Genomic DNA, 23,326 nt, shown 5'->3' on the forward strand with positions numbered 1-23,326 from the left:
GGGGTTTCACCATGTTGACCAGGATGGTCTCGATCTCTTGACCTCGTGATCCACCCGCCTCGGCCTCCCAAAGTGCTGGGATTACAGGCTTGAGCCACCGCGCCCGGCCTCTTCTAGGGTTTTTATGGTGCTAGGTCTTATGTTTAAATCTTTAATCCATCTGGAGTTAATTTTTGTATAAGGTGTAATGAATAGGCCCAGTTTCAGCTTTCTGCACATGGCTAGCCACTTTTCCCAACACCATTGATTAAACAGGGAATCCTCTCCCCATTGCTTGTTTTTGTTAGGTTTGTCAAAGATCAAATGGTTGTAGGTGTATGGCGTTACTTCCAAGGCCTCTCTTCAGTTCCATTGGTCTGTATCTCTGTTTTGGTACCAGTACCATGCTCTTTTGATTACTGTAGACTTATAGTATACTTTGACATCAGGTAGCATGATGCTTCCAGCTTTGTTCCTTTTGCTTAAGATTGCCTTGGCCAAGCGGGCTCTTTTTTGGTTCCATATGAAGTTTAAGGTGTTTTTTTCCAGTTCTGTGAAGAAGGTCAATGCTAGTTTGATGAGGATAGCATTGAATCTATAAATTACTTTGAGCAGTATGGCCATTTTCACAATATAGATTCTTCGTAACCATGAGCATGGAATGTTTTTCCATCTGTTTGTGTCCTCTCTTATATTGTTGAGCAGTGGTTTGTAGTTCTCCTTGAAGAGGTCCTTCATGTCCTTTGTTAGTTGTATTCCTAGGTATTTTATTCTCTTTGTAGCAATTGTGAATGGGAGTTCGCTCATTATTTGGCTCTCTGTTTGTCTTTTATCAGTGTATAGGAATGCTTGTGATTTTTGCACATTGATTTTGTATCCTGAGACTTTGCTGAAGTTGCTTATACTCTTAAGGAGATTTTGGGCCGAGACAATTGAGTCTTATAAATATGCAACATGTCATATGCAAACAGAGACAATTTGACTTCCTCTTTTCCTAATTGAATACTCTTTATTTCCTTTTCTTGCCTGATCACTCTGGCTAGAACTTCCAATACTACATTGAATAGGAATGGTGAGAGAAGGAACCCTTGTCTAGTGTAAATTTTCAAAGGGAATATAGAGATTACTAAAAACTACTCTATACACATAAACCGGTAAATCCAGAAGAAATGGATAAATTCCTGCACCCTTACACCCTCCAAAGACTAAACCAGGAAGAAGTTGAATCCCTGAATAGACTAATAACAAGGTCTGAAGTTGAGGCAGCAATTAATAGCCTACCAACCAAAAAAAAGTCCAGGTCTAGATGAGTTCATAGCCAAATTCTACCAGACGTACAAAGAGGAGCTGGTACCATTCCTTCTGAAACTATTCCAAACAATACAAGAAGAGGGAATACTCCCTAACTCATTCATGAGACCAGCATCATCCTGATACCAAAACCTGGCAGAGACACAACTAAATAAGAATATTTCAGGCCAATATCCATGATGAACATAGATGCAAAAATCTTCAATAAAATACTGGCAACCTGAATGCAAAAGCACATCACAAAGATTATCCTTCATGATCAAGTAGGCATCATCCTGGGGATGCAAGACTGTTTCAACATACACAAATCTATAAACTTAATCCATCACATAAACAGAACCGAAGACAAAAACCACATGATCATTTCAATAGATGCAGAGAAGGCCTTTGACAAAATTCAGAAGTCCGTTATGCTAAAAACTCTGAATAAACTAGATATCAATGGAACATATCTCAAAATAATGAAAGCTGTTTATGACAAACCCACAGCCAATATCATACTGAATGGGCAGTGTACCTTTTTTTAAAAGTCATGACTCAAAAATTAACTAAGTAGAAAAATCTCTTCTTAAGGGTTTCAATGATGAACAAACCAAATTTTATTGTATGTTTCTTCCTGTTACTGTATTGATTCAAACTCTGCACATCACTGGTATTTTTCTCCCTCTAAAGTGAAATGTCTGTTAGCATGTGCATGATAGAAAGTTCTCTCTCACCTGACATCCTTCAGTTCATTTGATAAAAGTATTTTTCCAATAGCTTGTTCTGGTTTTGTTTGTGAGTGTAATATTTATCACTAACTTGTGGCTGGTATAATAAATCCATTGGCAGTAGTTTGACTTGTACTTGATTTCCTTATAAGGAATGTAAATTCAAATAAATCCATTGTATTTTTGGCTCTTTAGCAAGAAAATTTATCACTTTTGTGCTGGAAAGCATTATTTAGTACTTGTTCTGGAGAGACTCCTACAGATCCCTAGGCTTTGTTTGAAAGTGAAACAAAAACTGTGATGTCTTCAGGCCACTAGTCACCAAGTTTCTTTCTTTTTTTATTTTTATATATTTTTTGAGACAGGGTCTCACTTCCATTGTCCGGGCTGGGGTGCAGTGGCGTGATCATGGCTAACTGCAGCCTCGACTCCCATGCTCAGATGTTTCTCCCACCTCAGCCTCCCAGGTAGCTGGGACTACAGGCATGCTCCACCGTGGCTGGCTAATTTTTTGTATTTTTAGTAGAGATGGGGTTTTGCCATGTTGCCCAGGCTGGTCTTGAACTCCTGGTCTCAAGCAATCCACCAACCTCAGCCTCCCAAAGTGCTGGGATTATAGGCGTGAGCCACAACACCCAGTCTTCTGACCAGATTTCATGGCAGGTAGCTAGGAGCAAATAGATTGATGACTCAATAAGTTAAAAATTTAAATATTCATTATCTTAATTTTCTATTTATAACTTTCCTTTTCTGCTGCTTTTGTGACATCACTCTCATCCTAACACGTACACATTTATAGTCTATATTCACTGTATTGGAGTCCTGTTAATTTCAAAATTTATTGTGTTTTCGTAAGTTGCATTATTTACAGTTCTATTTTCATTACTACTTTTAATTCTTTCCTGACTCATTGAACCATTTTTATTTCTGGGAGATATGATAAAGCATACAACAAAAATGCAGACTTAGTAAATGCAAGTGGCACTCAAAAGACTTAAAAATACATTAGCTGAGATGAACTGAATGTGGTAATGAATGTGAATGATATATGTAGTATTTGTAGAACTCTGACAACCTTTAAAATAATTATGTTCAATAAGACTACTGTAAGATTTCTGGGAAAATAATCCTGTCTTCCAAATTACTGAAAGATATGTAGTCTACACTTTGAAAATCGCTGAGTTAGAGGACCACAGTGCACTGCTGCTATTATGTCTAATCGGTTGGCTGCGTTAGATGTCTTCAGAATGGTTATCTCTTTTGTTTTATAATAATTTATTTCCATGTTTACTATGAGAATTGAAGACTTCATTTGCAATTTGTTTTGTTTGGATGTAAATGGGGAAAATTGTAATGGTACTTAGACTTACAAATTAATTTAAAAAAAAATCTTCGAACCAAAACATTTACTGTCCTTTAGGTTTTTCATTGGTTCTTCATACTCTTTAACTGATTGAGCTATAGATTTGCTTAAATAGAAAAAAAAAAAAGTTCTACTACTAGATGGGGAGTAGGAGGCAATGAGGAAGTCAAGAGGAAGGGGATCTGAAGTACTCCGTCTGAGGCCCATGTAAGTATCTTCTTGAATTCTGTAGGCATTTTAATGCCTACTATTTCCTCTTTTTCTTCCTTTCCTCCTCCTCCAGAAATAAAAAGAAAATAATAAGGAACTTAACATTCACAAAGTTAAACAAGGTACTTTTTTAAAAGTATGGTTTTATTTTCATTTTATTGCCTGGAGCCAGTCTTACAGACCCAGTCTCTGTCTCTCTCTCTTTTACCTATACATTTACTGATTAAGTAGATTGTCAGCTACATTTATAGCAGTCTCTGACAGAGAATAAAGATATGTTTAGAGAATTTCAAGTCATGTTTCCTTTCTCTTTTCTGATGTGTTAGTCTTGTGCTACCATTCTCCCTATTATCTAAGGTCAAAAACCTTATCTTTGATTCTTTCACACTTTTCATATAGTCAGTGTTCCAAAACTTGATCATTCTCTTCTAAGATAGAACCTTCTTTATTTTCTACACTGCTACATTTTGGTCCAGGTGCCCATATGCTGTCTGAGATTACAATGGCTTAGACACATTGATTCTAGGTTCTCCTTCTTCTAATATTCCAGTTTATGCCTTAAAAATTACTTTTATTTGGTATTTGCATTCCTCTTTTATCTGCCTTATGTCCTTAAAGTTTAGGCAGTGTCTGGAACTTAATGCTGCCCTAAGCAATTGTATTTTCTACTATTCTCTAACATGGGAAGGTAACTCTAATTCACTTAGTACTGGTTTTATGCCAGGAAATGTGCTAAGCACTTCATACATATTACAACTTTAAATCCTCAAAACTACCTTGTATAGTTGATATGTCAATGTCCTTTTTAACTGTTCTGAGATTCACGGAAGTTAATAACACTTGTTCAAAATCACAACTAGCATAGGTGGAATAGGAATTTGAATTATTCATTTCTATGATCTCCCAATTCCTTTCTTTTGTAATGTCTAAAATCACTTTTTGTCAGAGTGACTTTTCTTAGTGTCCCATAGCATATCTATTTTTAATATGATAACATTAACATTATAATGTGGCTTGTTCTTCTTGCAATTCTATTTCTGCCTATCCAAATTGTGTCTATATTTAAATACCAACTTAAATTGATTTTTGTCTATATCTCTGAATTACCTTTGTTGTTAATCTTTCTCTGAACTTTTGTAGCTCTTTTAATGTCTTATTCTATTTTCTGTAGTTCATACATGTTAATCTTACATTCTCAACTGGGTAGGAATTCTTCAAGGGCAAAAGCCAAATTTATGCTGCTTCTTTAAATTAAGCTCCATAGGCAGAGAGGGCACAGACCCTAGAAGACTCTAAATGAATCTTCAGTGGCTGATAGATCATGCAGTGAAATTTTTGGAAGATTTGTTCTAGTTTTCAAAAATTTAAATTTAAATCATTTTTGTCTACTTGCATCTTCTCCTATACTAGTTTGTGTTAATAATTAAAAGGTCAATTTAAAGTCTGAACTACTACAGTTAGAATTAATTGCTTGGAGAGCCATTTTTTTTTACTTTAAAATTTCTATTTCATTCAGTTTTTATGATGCTATTAGAATGAGCTGCCTTAATATTTAAATTCTGTGAGTTAATATGATGAAAAATAAAAATGACATCTAGCAAGACTTTCAACTTCCTGACCTGATCTGCCCAGTAACTTATTTTTGAAATATCATCAGACTATGTGACATATTAGAAATAATCTCAAATGCCCTTTGTATAATTAATAAATGTCATCAATAGGGATTAAAAGTTTAGTGGCAAATTGAACCAGCTTTGTTCAGAATAAACTTAAGTAGTTTTGTTACTTTTTTTTTTTTTTTTTTTTTGAGACAGAGTCCCACTCTGTCATCCAAGCTGGAGTGCAGTGGCCCAATCTCAGCTCACTGCAACCTCCACCTCCAGGTTCAAGCAATTGTCCTGCCTCAGCCTCCCAAGTAGCTGGGATTACAGACACATGCCACCACACCCAGCTAATTTTTGTATTTTTAGCAGAGACAAGGTTTCGCCATGTTAGCCAGGCTGATCTTGAACTCAGACCTCAAGTGATCTGCCCACTTCTGCCTCCCAAAATGCTGGGATTACAGGCATGCACTCCCATGCCTGGCAGAAGGATNCTTTTAGTAGAGATGGGGTTTCATCATGTTGGCCAGGCTGATCTTGAACTCCTGACCTCAGGTGATCTGTCCAACTTGGCTTCCTAAAGTGCTGGGATTACAGGTATAGGCCACCGTGCCAGCCTAATTTTGTTACCTTTTTTTTTGTTGTTGTTAATGGAGTCTCGCTGTGTCGCCAGTCACCAGGCTAGAATGCAATGGTGTGAATTTGGCTCACTGCAAACTCCTCCTCCTGGGTTCAAGCAGTCCTCCTGCCTCAGCCTCCCAAGTAGCTGGGACTATAGGTGCTTGCCACCACGCCCAGCTAATTTTTCTATTTTTAAAATAGAGACAGGGTTTCACTTTGTTGGCCAGGATGGTCTCGATCTCTTGACCTCATGATCTGCCCACCTCAGCCTCCCAAGGTGCTGGGATTACAGGCATGTGCCATTGTGCTCAGCTGACTGCTATCCTTTAATTACAGTGAAACATTTTTCATCAGTTTGCTTTGAGGTTAGGTGGATAAATTGACGTAAACTTCCTTTTACCTTATAACTGTTGAATACCCATGTACCTAATAAATATATATAAGTCTAAAAGATTTATTACTTTTTCCTGCTAATTACTAATTTAAATTAATTCTTCAATTCTTTTCAGTTATTCCATAAAGAATGTATAATTTACACTGGGTTTAATCTGATTTTCTAGTCCTATATACCGTTATTTACCATTTTAATTCTAATTGTATTTTTCTGAGTTAAATTAATATTTTTCTGTGTAAACTTAATCTTTTTTCCTTTCTTCTTACTGTCTCACCATAAGATTAGATGAGATGCTTTCAAAGGGATGACTTTGTTTAGAAATGAAAGGTTTAGTTCATAGTGTCCAATATTAACATTTTTCTAGTTTTTAGGGTATTTCTTTGAAACAGATCACTTTGTTTTGGAGTTGGTTTCTATTTTAGCTTAGATTTTAAAAATCATTAAGCAGTAGAAACAGATATGATTAACTTAGGCAAGAAAACTTTTTTGAAGGATACTGAGTGATTCTCAGATTTGAATTAAAAACTAAACAATTAGGTCATAGGAAAGTTGGAAACCAAGGGATTTGGGAGTGCTCAGAGGCATGAGCTAGTAGATGTCACTTTTTGAGGGTTATCATCAGCTAATAACCCCCCTTGCTTTTTCTTTGTTCTCAAAATTTAATTCCAGGGAGAGCAAATAAAAAAAAAAAGAGTTGGATGACTTGCCTCCACCTTTTGTCATTGGTGATGATAGCTTGTGTGTTTGTGTGGTACGGTAGTGCTTAGTATACAGAATTATGTGACTGGCTATCCTGCTGAAACCATGGGACTTTGGAATGAAGTGTAGTTATTTAAATGAATCAAGGAAGGGATTCTGGACATAAAAACAAGAGGTATCCACTAAAGTTATGCTTTTGTTGTCTTATACACATAGATACATACATGTACACAAATCCAGGATGCTTACCCATGTCATGTTGCAGCTATCTTACATACAGCTGCAAACACACTCACCTTATCCCCAGTAGTGGAAACCCAAAGTCCCATGCAGCTACTGCAGCATTTTGTTTGATAACTAGGAAAAGTAAGTTGTAGAGATTAATTTGATTGGAGGGTGGTGGAAGCTAGATTGTAAGAAGTTAGGTGAGATTGGTGAAAAATAAACAAATAGAGATCACAAATTAAATGATCTTTATTAGATGACTTAAAGGTAAAGCAACCTTTAAAGGTAAAGCAAATCATTTTAAAGGTAAAGCAAATCATTTTAAGAGTAAAAAGATGAACTATAAATTATTCTGTAACACCTTATACCAGGACATTTGGCAACCTTATTCTGTACCTGTGGTTGTTTTCTACATTCAGGAAATGGTATATTGTGTTTAATAATTCTTGTTGAGTTATTTTTAAGTATTTTTGAGTAATAGTCACTCATAACTTTTGGTGTCCTAAACTGAATGTTGTCTTTGACATCTATTACAGTGCCAACTGTTTGATAAGATTTTTTTTATTAAGGTAAAAAGTCAGGTTATATCATATACAACAGATAATTAACAATGAAGAGGAAAAATAGAAACCTCAAAATTGGAAGTTTGTATTTTGATATCTTCTGTAGAATATAGGCTTCCTAGTTTGGCGTGGTTAAGATAACTTTGGAGACTCCATATTTTTTAAAACGTATTTGCTTTCTTTTCCTCTATATGTAGTCATGTGTATGGTTATTTTGCTCGTGTGATGTAATGACAGTCTGTTTATTGTGAAACTTTTTTTTTTTTAGCTGACATCTGAAATGTTTGAAGCAGATCTTGAGAAGGCATTGTTGCTAAGTAAATTGGAATATGAAGAACACAAAAAGGTATTTACATACTTATTGACTTTGATATTTTAGAAGTTTAACTGGTGAAAGGTTAAAACCAACCTACTTGAATTTTACATAAAATTTCTTTTATAAAGTTTGTCCAAAAATTCATCACTGTAATAAAATATTACCAAGACATATTTATAATAGGATGTCTTCTTGTTTTGAGAGAGAACAGAAACAATTGGACTAAGCTTTGTCCGGTGACCTGGAATGTTTAGTTAAGGAGTTTTCCCACCCAAGATGAAGGGAAGAGAGAGAATAAAATTCACAAAAATGATTACTTTATTTTTAGTATTATATTTTCTCGGAACCGAGTCTCACTCTGTTGCCCAGGCTGGAGTGCAGTGGCGTGATCTCAGCTCACTGCAATCTCCGCCTCTCAGGTTCAAGAGATTCTCACATCTCAGCCTCTTGAGTAGCTGGGACTAGAGGTGTGAGCTGCCACACCCAGCTAATTTTTGTTTTTTTGTAGAGATGGGATTTCACCATGTTGGCCAGGCTGGACTTGAACTCCTGAGCTCTGCTGATCCACTTACCTCAGCCTCTCAAAGTGCTGGGACTACAGGCATAAACCACTGCGCCTGGTTGATTATTCTCATTTTAAATGAACATAGAAATAAGTGGATTTAAATTTTTAACATGGCTACTACTGCAGGGGCATTTATTAAGAGACCCTCTGCCGGAGATGCACTATAATCACGTAAATAGGCCATTTCTGAAATTTTGGCCTTGAAAACTCAGCATTTGGCACTGAGCTTTGGTAATAGGTTGTGTGTTAAAATGCATTTTATAGCTTGTTATTGTAGGAGCATTTAAGTAAAAAGTGTTGGTTTACAGTTTCTGTATTTAAATTGTGTGAGTATTCATTATCTTAATATCATTTAATATTTTAGTCCTTAACATTTATTGGGATTGTTTTTTGGTTCATAAAATTTGTTTAAGCTGTAATTACTCAGTGGTTGATCATAAATGGCCTCTGGTCATCTTTAAGACTTCTTGGTCATGTTCTTGGACATTAGTGTCTTCATACAAAATGAAAAGAAGCAAATAATTAAAATTCACAGCAGCAACTCAGGAGGCTGAGACAGGAGGATTGCTTGAGTCTAGGAGTTTGAGACTAGCTTGAGTTAACACAGCAAGACCCTATCTCTAAAAATAAATATGTATATATATTTATATATATATTTTAAACTAGCTGGGCATTGTGGTTGGTGTAAGCCTGTAGTCCCACGTACTTGGGAGGCTGAGGTAGGAGAATCCCTTGAGCCCAGGAGTTAAGAGGATGCAGTAAACTATGATCATGCCATTGTACTCCTCCTGCCTTGGCAACAAAGTGAGATCCCATCTTAACAAAAAAATTGATTTTGCTACTTATTTATAGTTCAAGGCAAAAGGAAAAAAGTTGTCAATAAAGTGGGCTACGTATATTATATGTGTTTCTTTTCCATATCCCTCATTCTGTTATGCCAAATGATGAAGAATGAACTGTAACCATTATTGTTACATACACATTTAGACAAAGGAGAAAAATCACAAAAATTGATACAGCTAGTTTTACTATGATTTAATCATTTAAGTGGACTATCAGTTTACACTGGAAAAGTAATCTTGTCTTGCTCAATTAGGAGATAAAATTTATAAAATAGAATATTATCATACAAAGGTGACTTCTTGCTGTTAGATTTATGGATGTATGTCTAGATTCTAAAGCTAGAAGGTTCACCTGTATCCTTAGAGGAGAAGTAGAGTAAATAGTGCTGATAAAATGTCATACTCCCAGCCAGTGTTCTTTGTGCAGTCATAGGTGCAGTACTCAAAATTGGTTTTAGCAGACAATAATGACTAAGAGAAAGGAAGAACTTTTTTTTGTATGCAATAGGTAGTTTGATGTGATTATGTTGCTGTGTAGTAATTGAGATAAAAGTCAATATTCCAATAAAATAACTCCTAATACAATTGTTTTAACCTAAGGATTTTTATAACAGAGAACTAAAGTTTGGGATGGCATTTTCCACTCTGTTCTGTCAGTTATTCATCAAGTATTTATTGAATAGCTAAAATGTGCCCCTTGAGTTTAGTGGAGGGAAACATAGTGTATAGTATTGAGAGATGTATGTTCTCAGTGCAGTGGAAATTCAGAAAAATAGAAGACTTTTGACTGCCTTTGAGCATAAGTTTCAGGAAAGGATTCTCAAAAAAGAGTCTTATTAGGTGTATTAGAAGTTCATGAGATAGACAAGAGGAAAGTAGGCATTCTGAAGGAAGGAGTGGCAAGTATATAATGTGTACCCATGAAAGAATGTAGCATAATTTGAAAAACTGTCATTTAAGGACCTAGAACTTCTGGAGATACAGCCAAAAGGATAGGACATAAATTACCTCATGCACTCAGCAAGGAGATTGGGTTTTATACGTCCATTGGCAGAAAGCTGTTCAATCATTTTAACTTTTAGATTGATTTTGGGTTTTTATTTTAGAAACTCATGTATAACAGTATAGAAGATGGATTGAGGAGCTAAAATTAGAGACTGTTGCAGTATCCAAGCAAAAGAAGATAGGGGGAATGAGAGAATGTACAAGGAAGAGAGAATGTATTTGAGAGATCTTCAGGAGATAAGTTAAACAAGACCTAGTAATTAATTGGCTATAAGGTGTATAGGAGAGTAGGCAGGGATACTCTGAGGTTTCCAACTTAGATTTGTAGATTGTGGCAGCATAACAAGGTACTTCATAAAGGATAGAATGGGGAAGGCAGGGTGGTGAGATGGAAAGTTAGAATACATCTAGTGTGGAGACACTTATTGAACATTGCAGTTCACTTGTCTGTCTGATCAGAAATAGTTTGCTGGCAGAACTTTAAACTTTGAAGAACAGTGGGTATAAAGCATAAAAAAAATAGGTTAAGAGTGGGATAATGTGAACAACAGCTACATTTTTGAAAAGGTCGAGAAAAGAAGCCAGCAAAGGAAACTTAGCAGTAGTTAGAAATATATTAAGAACACCAAGAGATGCTTGAAAATAATAATGTGTTTGTGGATTTGGCAGTAAATAGGAGGTTAACCTTAATTTTAGTGTCAGAGACTGGCAGAAGCCAGATTTCAGTGGGCTGAGGCAGGAAATTGCTGATTATGTTCTTAAATTTGGTCTTGAAAGGAAGAAGGTAGCAATGAGGAGGGGGGTTACAAACTAAGTATCATTTTTTGTTTGTTTTATTTTAATGTTTAAGATGTAAGGATTGAGTAAGTACCTAAAGAGGTATCCCTTTATGCAATTTGGCTGGCCTAAATTTTATTTTTTTATTTGCCTTTTATCTTTAAAAAATAAACTTTAAGAAACATATTATCTATTGATGAGTTTATTTTACAATTTGTAAACTGAACTTAATTATTGTTGGTAATTCTTTTTAGGAGTATGAAAATGCTGAAAATGCTTCAACTCAGTCCAAAGTTATGAATAAAAAAGATAAAAGAAAAAATCATCAGGGAAAAGACAAACCTCTCACGGTATCGCTAAAAGATTTTCATTCGGAAGGTAATATATATACAGTACTGTTATGCTAAAAGAACTATTCTACATCTATTTTATACTTCAGTTGAAAATATCTTTGTAATTTTAAAAAAGTTGTTTATGTATCATGTAGAATGTTAAAAAGTGTAAACCTGTGTCTTAGTTTGTTTTGTACTGCTGTAGAGTACTTGAGACTGGGTTATTTATAATGAATGGAAATTTATTGGCTCACAGTTGTGGAAGCTGGGAAGTCCAATATTAAGATGCCAGCATCTGGTGAGGGCCTTCTTAACAAGTGATCACATGGCAAGAGTGAAAGCAAGAGGGTGGGAGAGCAAGAGGGGGCCAAATTTGCCCTTTTATAACCAGTGCCACCTGTGAGGATGGAGCTCTCATGGACCTAATTACCTATTAAAGATCCCACCTCTTAATATTGTTGCATGGCAATTAAATTTCTTTCTTCTTTTTAAGACAGAGTCTCACTCTGTAGCCCAAGCTGGAGTGCAGTGGCACAGTCGCAGTTCACTGCAACCTCTGCCTCTGGGGCTCAAGCGATTCTTATGCCTCAGCCTTTTGATTAGCTGGGACTACAGGTGCGTGCCACCATGCCCAGCTAATTTTTTGTATTTTTTACAAAATTTTTGTATTTCACCATGTTGACCTGGGTGGTCTCAAACTTCTGAGCTCAGGAGATCCACCAGCCTCAGCCTCCCAAAGTGCTGGAATTACAGGCATGAGCCACTGTGCCCGGCAGCAATTAAATTTCAACATGAGTTTTGGAAGAGACAAAACTGTTTGGAAATAAACTAAAACCATTTGGCATTTTAAAGTAATTTAAAATCAGAAATTTTGACTTCTGACCTCAGGTGATCCTCCCACATCAGCTTCCAAAAGTGCTTTGATTATAGGCTTGAGCCACTATGCCCAGCCCATTTTTATTTTTTATCAAATGGAGAAGACAGAAGGAATTTTACTATCCACTAAACTTTTGAAGACAAACCACAAAGCACATTATTTTTAATGTGGGAAATGCTAAAAATCCTTAGGCTCTGATTATTTTTAATGTGGGAAATGCTAAAAATCCTTAGGCTCTGCTGTACAATATGGTAGCTACTATTCATGTGTGGCAATTTAAATAAAAATTAAAATGAAAATGTAGTTTTTAATTGCATTAGCCATATTTCAAGTGCCCAGTAGCCACATATGACTAGTGGCTTCCATGTTAGTCCAGCTACAGATCATTATTATAATCACAGAAACTTTTATTGAACACTGCTGTGTCTATACCAGTCAGAATAGTTGCTCACCATATGAACAGCTGTTTGTTCATTGACAGAGCATTTTATTTGATTCATATGAATTCAGCCTTAGTACATTGGGCATTGTTTGATGATAAATATTACCATTGCAGTAATTTCAAAAAGAACCTAAATACTGCTTTCAGAAATAAGCCTTTCTTTGAAAATTAGAGAATATGTTTAGAAGATTATATTGTTTTCCTTTGAGGGTCAAGAAGGTTTTTACCCATAGGCTTCCAGTGATTAAGTTGCTTTGCTTTGAGGTTAAAAAAAAAAATACATATTAAAATTTCCAAATTTTGGCCGGGTGAGGTGGCTTATGCCTGTAATCCCAGCACTTTGAGGGACCAAGGCAGGTGGATCCATTTGATGTTAGGAGTTCGAGACCAAAGTGGCCAACATGATGAAACTCTGTCTCTACTAAAAATATAAAAAAATTAGCAGAGCCTGTAATCCCAGCTACTTCGGAGGTTGGGGCAGGAGAATCGCTTGAACCCAGGAGGCGGAGGTTGCAGTGAGCCAACATTGCGCCACTGCACTCCCTCCTGGGACAACAGAGCAAGACTTGTCTTTAAAAAAAAAAATAGGCCAGGTGGCTCACGCCTGTAATCCCAGCACTTTGGGAGGCTGAGGCGGGTGGATCACCTGAGGTCAGGAGTTTGAGACCAGCCTGGCCAACATGGTGAAACCCCATCTCTACTAAATGCAGAAAAATTAACCAGGCATAGTTGTGCATGCCTGTAATCCTAGCTACTCGGGAGACTGAAGCAGGAGAATTGCTTGAACCCAGGAGGTAGAGGTTGCAGTGAGCCAAGATTGTGCCATTGCACTCCAGCCTGGGCAGCAAGACTGAAACTCCACCTAAGGAATCTTTTGGGCCATGTGCAGTGGGCAATACCTATAATCCCATTGATTTGGGAGGCCAAGGCAGGAGGATTGCTTGAGGCTAGGAGCCACAGGCTAGCTACAGTGAGCTATGCACTGTAGTGCATAGCTATGCCACTGCACTCCAGCCTGGGCAACAGCATGAGATCTTGTCTCAAAAAAACGAAGAAATATATTTTATTAAAAACTAGGCAGAAAGATGGAAAGAATGCCTTTTAAAACTCCTGTTTTTCACCGCATGTTCTCACTCATAGGTGGGTGTTGAACAATGAGAACACATGGACACAGGGAGGGGAGCACTACACACTGGGGTCAGTTGTGGGGAAATAGGGGAGGGAGGGTGAGGGGTGGGAAGCTGGGGAGAGATAGCAAGGGGAGAGATGCCAGATGTAGGTGATGGGGAGGAAGGCAGCAAATCACACTGCCACGAGTGTACCTATGCAACAATTTTGCATGTTCTTCACATGTACCCCAAAACCTAAAATGCAATAAAATAAATAAATGGGGAAAAAAAAAAAAAACTCCTGTTTTCTACATTTGATTTCTTTAGTATGTAAATTTATTAGCTCCATTGAGAGAAACATCCGTATGTTATTAAAGAGAAGGTACACAGCTTTTGCACGTCATGATGAACACAGTTGAGGTTCTTTCTTGGGTTCTGACATCACATTGTATGCCAAATAGAACATGCTAGAAGAATGACTGTGTAACTTACCAGGATTTGGTAGTTTGAACTGAAGTTGATGACTTGGCATTTACTGTGTTTATGGACACTATTTTTTTTTTTGACACTATTCTGATCAATAAATTCTTTAGAGAACTGGATCAACTTTTTGATTCTCAGTCGTAAGAAAGTTATATTATTTTTAGTCCTTGAGAATAGAAAACTTCTTTGTACCCAAGAAGCATTGTTAAGTATTAGATATCCTGATCATCTTCAATTTAAATAATACTTGCTCATTATTTGTACTTTATTTATTTATGTCTCTCAGGCTGGAGTGCAGTAGCACGATCTTCTTGGCTCACTGTACCCTCCGCCTCCTGGTTCAAGTGTTTCTCATGCCTCAGTCTCCCAAGTACTTGGGATTACAGGTGTGTGCCACCACACCTAGCTAATTTTTTGTATTTTTAGTAGAGATGGGGTTTCGCCATGTTGTCCAGGCAGGTGTCAAACTCCTGGCCTCAGGTGGTCCACTCGCCTCAGCCTCCCAAAGTGTTGGGATTACGAACATGAGACATCGCCCCTGGACTTATTTGTACTTTAGTTTCAACCTTATACCTGTGTAGATTCCCTTAGTCTGTCCTCATTCTACTGTTGGTAATTTCTTACCAGAAATGCTGTGTTGTTTCTAGGCCAATAATTTGTTTCATCTAGATATATGTGTTATGGGTTATTTTTTGGGTTTATTCTATAAATATATATATCGATTTTTAGGATTTTTTCATAGTACTATCAAATCACTATGATATATGTTTTTAAAATAAAATAGCTAATAGTTTTAAAAGACACAAATTACTATCCTACCTTTGTGTTACACAAAAGCAGTAATCTGAACATTTTTTGTAGTTATAGTACCTATTTGATTTTGGACATCTTTGTGGCCCCTTGACTTGCTCCCCACAACCTCCCAAATTATTTGGAACCAAAAAACTAAATTATGTGAAACTCATATGCTTAAAATGCAGTAATATCCCTCGATATGGGTGGCATTTACTAGGATAATAAGACTTGATCCTTAAGCTGAGTAAATGGGTAATAGTATACTGACTTTTAACATCTTAAACCTAGAAAAGGAAATGAGAATCCTAGAAAACTCTTAAGTGACTTCTGTAACTCCTATTATAATATTGAAATTCTTTCAGTTTTTTTCTTTTATATGTTAAATTCCTTCAATGAAGTCTCATATTTTTTTTTTTTTTCATTTACAGATCACATTAGTAAAAAGACTGAGGTAAGTCTTATTGTAGCCATCTTGTAGAAAACACTGATGATTTTAAGAATAATACTTTAATATTTATCAGTAAGTCTTTTTTGAGACGTAACCATTTAAAGGACAACCCATAGGTTTGTCTTGAGTGAAGCCAGTAATGATTCTGGCATTATATAAGGATATAAAATGCATTATTATAGAAAAGAAATATGATTATTTGCAGGAAGCATAATATCATTTGGCTTATCATCCTAATTTGTGTATATGTGTGAATGAACCAAAGGTTACTTTCTGTGTGCCAAGCTTAAAATCTCAGAGAAAAGTGGTTTAATCTCCCACTCTATATTTTACTTTATTAAAAACTTATCCTGAGAAGATGTCTGATAGTATTTTGGAATTATGGAGATTTGAAATGAACTGTGATTCTTTAGATACACTCATGGGTAAGAATAAACTGATAATACACTCCTCTTGTTAGTGTAGCCTACGCTTCCTGGTGTTGGGGATTTTGGCTTTTTTTGTTCCTGTTATTTAAAGACTGTAGTACAGCCTCTACAAATATTTTAGTTGGGAGATTGTGGTGTTAAAAAAATTCTATTAACACTGAGAAAGATACTAATAAAATATTAAAATTATTTTTTAAGGTTATTTTAAAGTTTCATTCTATTATATATGTGTTCTTATTAGTAATTCTATTGATTAATTTTTTTATGGTCAGATGGTTCTTGATTTCACTTTAGTGTATATATATTCTAAAATAGCTAATAGTTTTAAAAGATATATATATGGTTTCTGACCTTTTTTTTTTTGTGGTTTCAGACATTTGCTTGACAATGGTAGGAATGGTAGGAAAACAAATCCATCTCTTAAAAAAAATCACATCTAAATAATTCTGTATTAATAATTTAGTCTTTAACAACTGTGCATGCAAACACAGAATTGATCTGTTGTTAAAACAGATGGCTGAACTTTTTTTAAGTTATTTGCAAACCATTGTCATCATTTCTTAGATTAAAATTTAAATGACTGCATATATAGACTGAATATTAATTCCATGTTTGAAGGTGGAAAACATACTTTTAGACTGGTTCCAATTTATTTCTGTCCATTGATTTAAGGGATAGTGTTATGCAAATGAGAAAGTAGGTACACATGGTACACACCCTAAGATAATTCTGTAAACTTTCATGCTTGCTTTTTCTTCTTTCCTGATTTGAAAGAAGACAAAAAATGCAAACTGACAAGATCCTATTAATATATTAAAGATGAGTTGTATTTAAAGAAGCTTCTGTATGTAGAATAATATATTTTGTCTTATAATTTTAGAACTGTGTTCTGTCTTGTAAAATAATCTGCCATACAATAAAATTCATTTTGAAGATTTCTAATGATTAAGTTCCACATTTGTAAATACAGTCTAATTATAATTTATTTCTCTTACAACTATATGAAAAAATTGGTTGTAAGAATATGTAATTCACATTACCTTTGTTTTTGTTTTTTAACTTTTAAGTTCAGAGGTACATGTGTAGGTTTGTTACATAGGTAAACTTGCATCATGGTGGTTTGTGATACAGATTATTTCATCACCCATACATTAAGCCTAGTAACCATTTGTTATTTTTCCTGATCATTTCCCTCCTTCCACTCCCCACTCTCTGGTAAGCCCCAGTGTGTGTTATTCCTCTCTATGTGTCCATATGTTCTCATTATTTAGCTCCCACTTATAAGTGAGAACATGCAGTATTTGGTTTTTGTTTCTGCATTAGTTTGTTAAGGATAGTGGCATCGAGCTCCATCCATATCTCTGCAGAGGACACAATCTCATTCTTTTTTATGGCTGCATAGTATTCCATGGTGCATATGTACCACATTTTCTTTATCCAGTCTACCATTGATGGGCATTTAGGTTGATTACATGTCTGCTATTATGAATAGTGCTTCAGTGAACATATACCTGTGCATGTGTCTTTATAATAGAATGATTTATGTTCCTCTGGGTATATACCCAGTAATTGGATTGCTGGGTCAAATAGTATTTCTGTTTTTAGTTCTTTGAGGAATTGCCACACTGCTTTCCAGAATGGTTGAACTAATTTACACTCTTACCAACAGGGTATAGCATTTCTTTTTCTCTGTAACCCTGCCAGTATCTGTTATTTTATTTATTTATTTATTTTTTTTACTTTTTAATAGCCATTCCGACTGGTGTGAGACACATTACCTTTTGATACTTGTTAAAAGTATGCAAAAATTACGTTCATTTCCATCAGAGGTATTACTTTCTGGGACTTAAATATTTAAATGTTACAATGATTATACCATTGCTCTAGAAATTTAGAAGATCTTTTTTTTTCCACAGAGAGTCCAAAAAAGCCTAAAGAAAATTTCAACTTGATCTCTTAAATAAAATACGTTCTTTGCTCTTACAAATGTAGTTTTGTTAACATTGTATGCTGAATGATTGACTTCAGTTGATCTTTAATATGTAACTTAGGCCAGGGTTTTTTTTTTTTTTTTTCCCCCATGGCTAAAGTTCCTAACATCTGTGGAGAATGATATTCTTCTTTTCTACCTCCCCTTAAATCAGGTATTTATTGGATAAAATTCAGGAGGGAAAATATTTTACTTTATTGATGGGTGATTAGATGTACTTGAACTGTATATATATATTACTCTAACTGCTAGTTAAACATGGTCTCAGGTTAATTTCATTGTTCTTTTTTTCTTCTGTCTAAAGTAGGTGCTTGTATATACCTCTTCATAAAATCTCACCAAACATGCCTTTTCAGGACTTTTATTTGATTATGTCTTTTTTTTTTTCTGTTGGATTGAAGTTGTTTTGTTTTTAAATTTTAATTTGTTGCTTTTTATATGCCAGAACTGTTGGAAAGGGCATCTCATAGTTACTCATTTCTCTCTAATCCCACTTTTATCTGGCTTTCCAAACTCCAATCTTTCTAGTATGGTTGTACTTTTAAAAATCTTAGTGATCATTGTATGTCTTTAAGTCTAAACAGTCAAGTCTTCAATATACTTGAATACACTATCATTGGAAGAGTCCCCAAGAAACTTTTAACAGTGGTTGTCAGAGGTGGTGGGGGTGGGGAGATATTGGACAGACAGATAGGAGGAATAGCTTGCTTTTCACAATATAAGCTTCTGAATTTTCTATCGTGTCCATGTACTACTTATGTAAAAATTATATTAAAACCAAAAATTACTTGGTGAAGGAAGGAACCAGGAAACAAACCCAGTCCCATCTGTCTTTACAGCCTACTTCCTTCTTACAGCACTATGCTTCCATGTGTCTACCTTCAGCTGGTTATAAGTGTGGACAAATAATTTATTCACTTTAGGCCCTAGTTATATTATGAAGAGTAATGCTGGATCTATTGATTTCTAAAATTGTGATAAATGATCAAGTGCAATTGAAGTAAACAATAAAAAAATGCTAAAAAATGAACGCTATAGTTAATGCTACCAACACACAGGACAGTAGCAGTAATAATATTAAATTTTTTATTTTGTTTCTTTTTTGTGTTTTTTAGACTATTTCGTTTAAAAAGCAAATAAATTTAATCTAGCTTTAAATAAATCTCACCCAGAATCTGGTTTTACCTAAGTAATTCAACCTATTTTCTATTCTTCTCAATGTGTTTGAGCTTATTCTTGTCACTAAGCCTTTCCTTGTTTGTATGTGTTATATTTGTTAGCTCTTTTTGGTTGTAAGCAACAGAAGCCCAACATAATCAGTATAAACAAAACAGAGATGGTTATTTGGTTCGTATAACCACACCATGGAAGAATAGGGGGAGAGCTGACCTCATAGTCAGCTGACTGGATCCAGGTATTTAGACAGCTTTAAGGTCTGCATTTTACTCCCTACTCTCAGCTGCTATCTGTTCCTTCACTTCAGGCTAGATAACATGATTACTTGGGGATCTCAGGGTTATAGCTTTACAGAATTTCTTATAAACTACTAATTAGCTTTTGAGTTTGATAGATTCAAGTTATTTCTTCTTCTTCTTCTTTTTTTTTTTTTTGAGACAGAGTCACTCTGTGTCATCCTGGCTAGAGTGCAGTGGCGCAATCTTGCCTCACTGCAACTTCCACCTCCTGGGTTCAAGTGATTCTTGTGCCTCAGCTTCCCAAGCTGGGATTACAGACACCCGCCATCATGCCTGGCTAATTTTTGTATTTTTAATACAGACGGGGTTTCACTGGGTTGCCCAGACTGGTCTCAAACTCCTGGCTGCAAGTGACCCACTGGCCTTGGCCTCTCATAGTGATGGGATTTCAGGTGTGAGCCACCACGCCCGACTTAAGTTGTTTTCTTTAAAAAAAGTTTTTTTTCCTTTTAACATCTGCCAAGGCTATGTTATCCATCGAGTTGTGTTCTTGAGGAGATGAGGGAGGTAAGAACATTTCCTAGATGGTGTGATATATTTCCTATCATATCACATCAGGGGTCATAGAATGTCAGGTTATTTTTATGATGTTAAATTGATTACTGGTTCTAAAACCATTCTCTAATAAAAAGAACATGGACTTCTTGGAAAAATGGCTGTATCTCGGGTGATGACAGGGAATATACAAGATGAGCCCAGAGCCAGGCATGGTGGCTGGCATCTGTAATGCCAGCTACTCCAGAGGCTGAGGTGAGAGGAATGCTCAAGGTCAAGAGTTCCAGGCCAGCCTAGGCAACATAGTGACATTTCGTCTCTAAATTTTGTAAACAAAATTAGTCAGGTTCAGTGGTGCACCCCTATAGTCCCAGCTGCTCTGGATGTTGAGGCAGGAGGATCGTTTGAGTGCAGGAATTCCAGGGTGAGCTGTGATTGCACCACTGCACTCTAGCAAGGGCGACAGAGTGAGACCTCATCTCTTTAAAAAAAAAAAAAAAAAAAAAAAAAAAAAAGATTGTTTACTCCTCTGTTGATAGTTTATTTTGCTATGCAGGGGCTCTTTAGTTTAATTAGGTCCCATTTGTTGGTTTTTGTTTTTGTTACAATTGGCTTTTTTCTTTTCTTTTTGGAGACAGACAGGGTCTTGCTCTGTTACCCAAGCGGGAGTGCAGTGGCACAGTCTCAGCTCACTGCAACCTCTGCCTCCCAGGCTCAAGCAGTTCTCCCACCACAGCTTCCTGCATAAACTGTTTCCCAAGGCCAGTGTCTCCATTGGTATCTTAGGTTTTATTCTACGATTCTTATAGTTTGAGGTCTTACATTTAAGTCTTAAATCCATCTTTAGTTCATTTTTGTATATGGTGATAGGTAGGGATCGTTTCAATCTTCTGCATTTGGTTAGCCAGCTTTCCTTGCACTTTTTATTGAATGAGTCCTTTTCCTTATTGCCTATTTTTGTCAACTTTGTCCCCAGTAGTCCTAATTTCTGGCATATAGTAGGTAATGTAAGAGAATGTTTTTGACGAATAAATGTTCTGCCTTCTCACCAGAATTTTCCCTAGACGTTTTTAGTCTGCTTCCCCTGTACATTTTAATGATATTTATAATAGGCATATAGTAGGTTTCATTTCCTCTGCCAGTTGAATTACATTGTTAGGGCGTTTATCAAGCTTTGCATTAAGAATTCTGAGACTGTCGTTGCTCAGCAAGAAAAAGTACAATTTTCAGTTAATTATATTGCCATTTATAAAAGAGGAAGAAGTAGGTACACACTTTACAGTTCTTGCCATCGCTGACAGAGAGTACTTAATTATTGTGTTTGTTACTATTTCATGTATTAGTTGTCTTTCTCAGTACATTGTGAATTTCATGAGAGTAGCCCATGCATAGCATAATATTAATTGTATAGTAAGAGTTTAATAAATACTTAATTATTCCAAGTTAAGTTCAAGAGTTGAGTCCATCAGGTTCATCTTAGGGGTGATAAATAAGTAAACTGAATTTGTATATAATGTCATTCTTAATATAATAGCTCATTGAAAAAGACCTTTTCTTTTTTCTCTCATTTCCAAATTTTATTTTAAGTTCAGGGTACATGTGCAAAATTTGCAGGTTTGTTACATAGGTAAACGTGTGCCATGGCAGTTTGCTGCACAGATCATCCTATCACCTAAGTATTAAGCCCAGCATCCATTAGCTGTGCTTCCTGATGCTCTCCCTTTTCCCACCTCCCACCCTTGCACAGGCCCCAGTGTGTGTCATTTCCCACCCTTGTGTCTGTGTTTCCCGCCCTTGTGTCTGTATGTTCTCATCCGTTTGGTTCCCACTTGTAATTGGAATACATGGTATTTGGTTTTCTGTTCTTGTGTTAAATTTGCTGAGGATATTTCTATATTTATTGCTGTAAAATAAAATCTTACAAGAATATACTGGAACTATTTTATGAAGCAGTAGTCTTAGAGTTATACCTGTACCCCTTAGCAATCACACATGCATTCTTAAGGCCATAATTACTTGGGGAAGTAACACTTGCTCTATCAACTTCTGATGATGTTTATGAGATTCAAATAAAGTAATGTTTGTATACGTGCTTTGCAAAATATAAAGTGTTGTACAAACATTGTTAATGTCATTCATATAGTAAGCACTGGTATACAAATAAATTTTTTTTCAAACACTTTACTTTCTAAGATAATGTGAAGTGAAAAGTGTGAATAATTACTGAACTTTTGGGTCATTTGTCCACAAATACAATTGAGATGGGTAAATTTGTGAATAATGTAGCTCAGGAATGTGGGGCCAGGCGTGGTGGCTCACACCTGTAATCCCAGCACTTTGGGAGGCTGAGGCAGGTGGATCACTGGAGGTCAGGAGTTCAATATCCGCTGGCCAACATGGTGAAACTCCATCTCTACTAAAAAAAAAAAAAAAAAATTAGCCGGGTGTGGTGGCATGCACCTGTAATCTCAGCTACTTGGGAGGCTGCACAAGAATCACTTGAACCTGGGAGGTGGAGGTTGTAGTGAGCAAGATTGAGCCACTGTCTGGGTGGGAGTGAGACTCTGTCTCAAAAAAAAAAAAAAAAAAAAAAGAATGAGGGAAACATTTTCTTTTTTTTATTATTTATTTATTTTTTATATATTACATTTTCGGTTTTGGGGTACATGTGAAGAACATGCAAGATTGTTGCATAGGTACACATGAGGCAGTGTGATTTGCTGCCTTCCTCCCCTTCACCTATATCTGGCATTTCTCCCCATGCTTTCTCTCCCCAACTCCCCATCCCCACTGTCCCTCCCCTATTTCTCCCCAACAGACCCCAGTGTGTAGTGCTCCCCTCCCTGTGTCCATGTGTTCTCATTGATCAACATGCGGTGAGAACATGCGGTGTTTGATTTTCTGCTCTTGTGTCAGTTTGCTGAGAGTGATGGTTTCCAGGTTCATCCATGTCCCTACAAAGGACACGAACTCATTGTTTTTGATGGCTGCCTAATATTCCATGGTGTATATGTGCCACATTTTTCCCTTTCCAGTCTGTCATCGATGGGCATTTGGGTTGGTTCCAGGTCTTTGCTATTGTAAACTGTGCTGCAGTGAACATTTGTGTGCATGTGTCTTTATAATCCTTTGGATATATACCCAGTAATGGGATTGCTGAGTCAAATGGAATTTCTATTTCTAGGTCCTTGAGGAATCGCCACACTGTCTTCCACAATGGTTGAACTAATTTACACTCCCACCAAAAGTGTAAAATTGTTCCTATTTCTCC

The 23,326-nt window shown here is 36.1% G+C and overlaps 1 protein-coding gene across 1 annotated transcript in view; it reads left to right on the top strand.

The window, feature by feature from the left end:
* GKAP1 (G kinase anchoring protein 1) overlaps window positions 1-23,326 on the top strand; it is an 86,889-nt gene that overhangs the window by 32,435 nt on the left and 31,128 nt on the right. The window contains exons 5-7 of the mRNA XM_017508550.1: window positions 7,945-8,022; window positions 11,436-11,559; window positions 15,648-15,670. Of these exons, the coding sequence (XP_017364039.1) occupies window positions 7,945-8,022; window positions 11,436-11,559; window positions 15,648-15,670 (225 nt within the window). The remainder of the gene's footprint in view (window positions 1-7,944; window positions 8,023-11,435; window positions 11,560-15,647; window positions 15,671-23,326) is intronic.

The sequence above is a fragment of the Cebus imitator genome, unplaced genomic scaffold, assembly GCF_001604975.1.
Source record: "Cebus imitator isolate Cc_AM_T3 unplaced genomic scaffold, Cebus_imitator-1.0 Scaffold394, whole genome shotgun sequence".
Taxonomy (NCBI): domain Eukaryota; kingdom Metazoa; phylum Chordata; class Mammalia; order Primates; family Cebidae; genus Cebus; species Cebus imitator.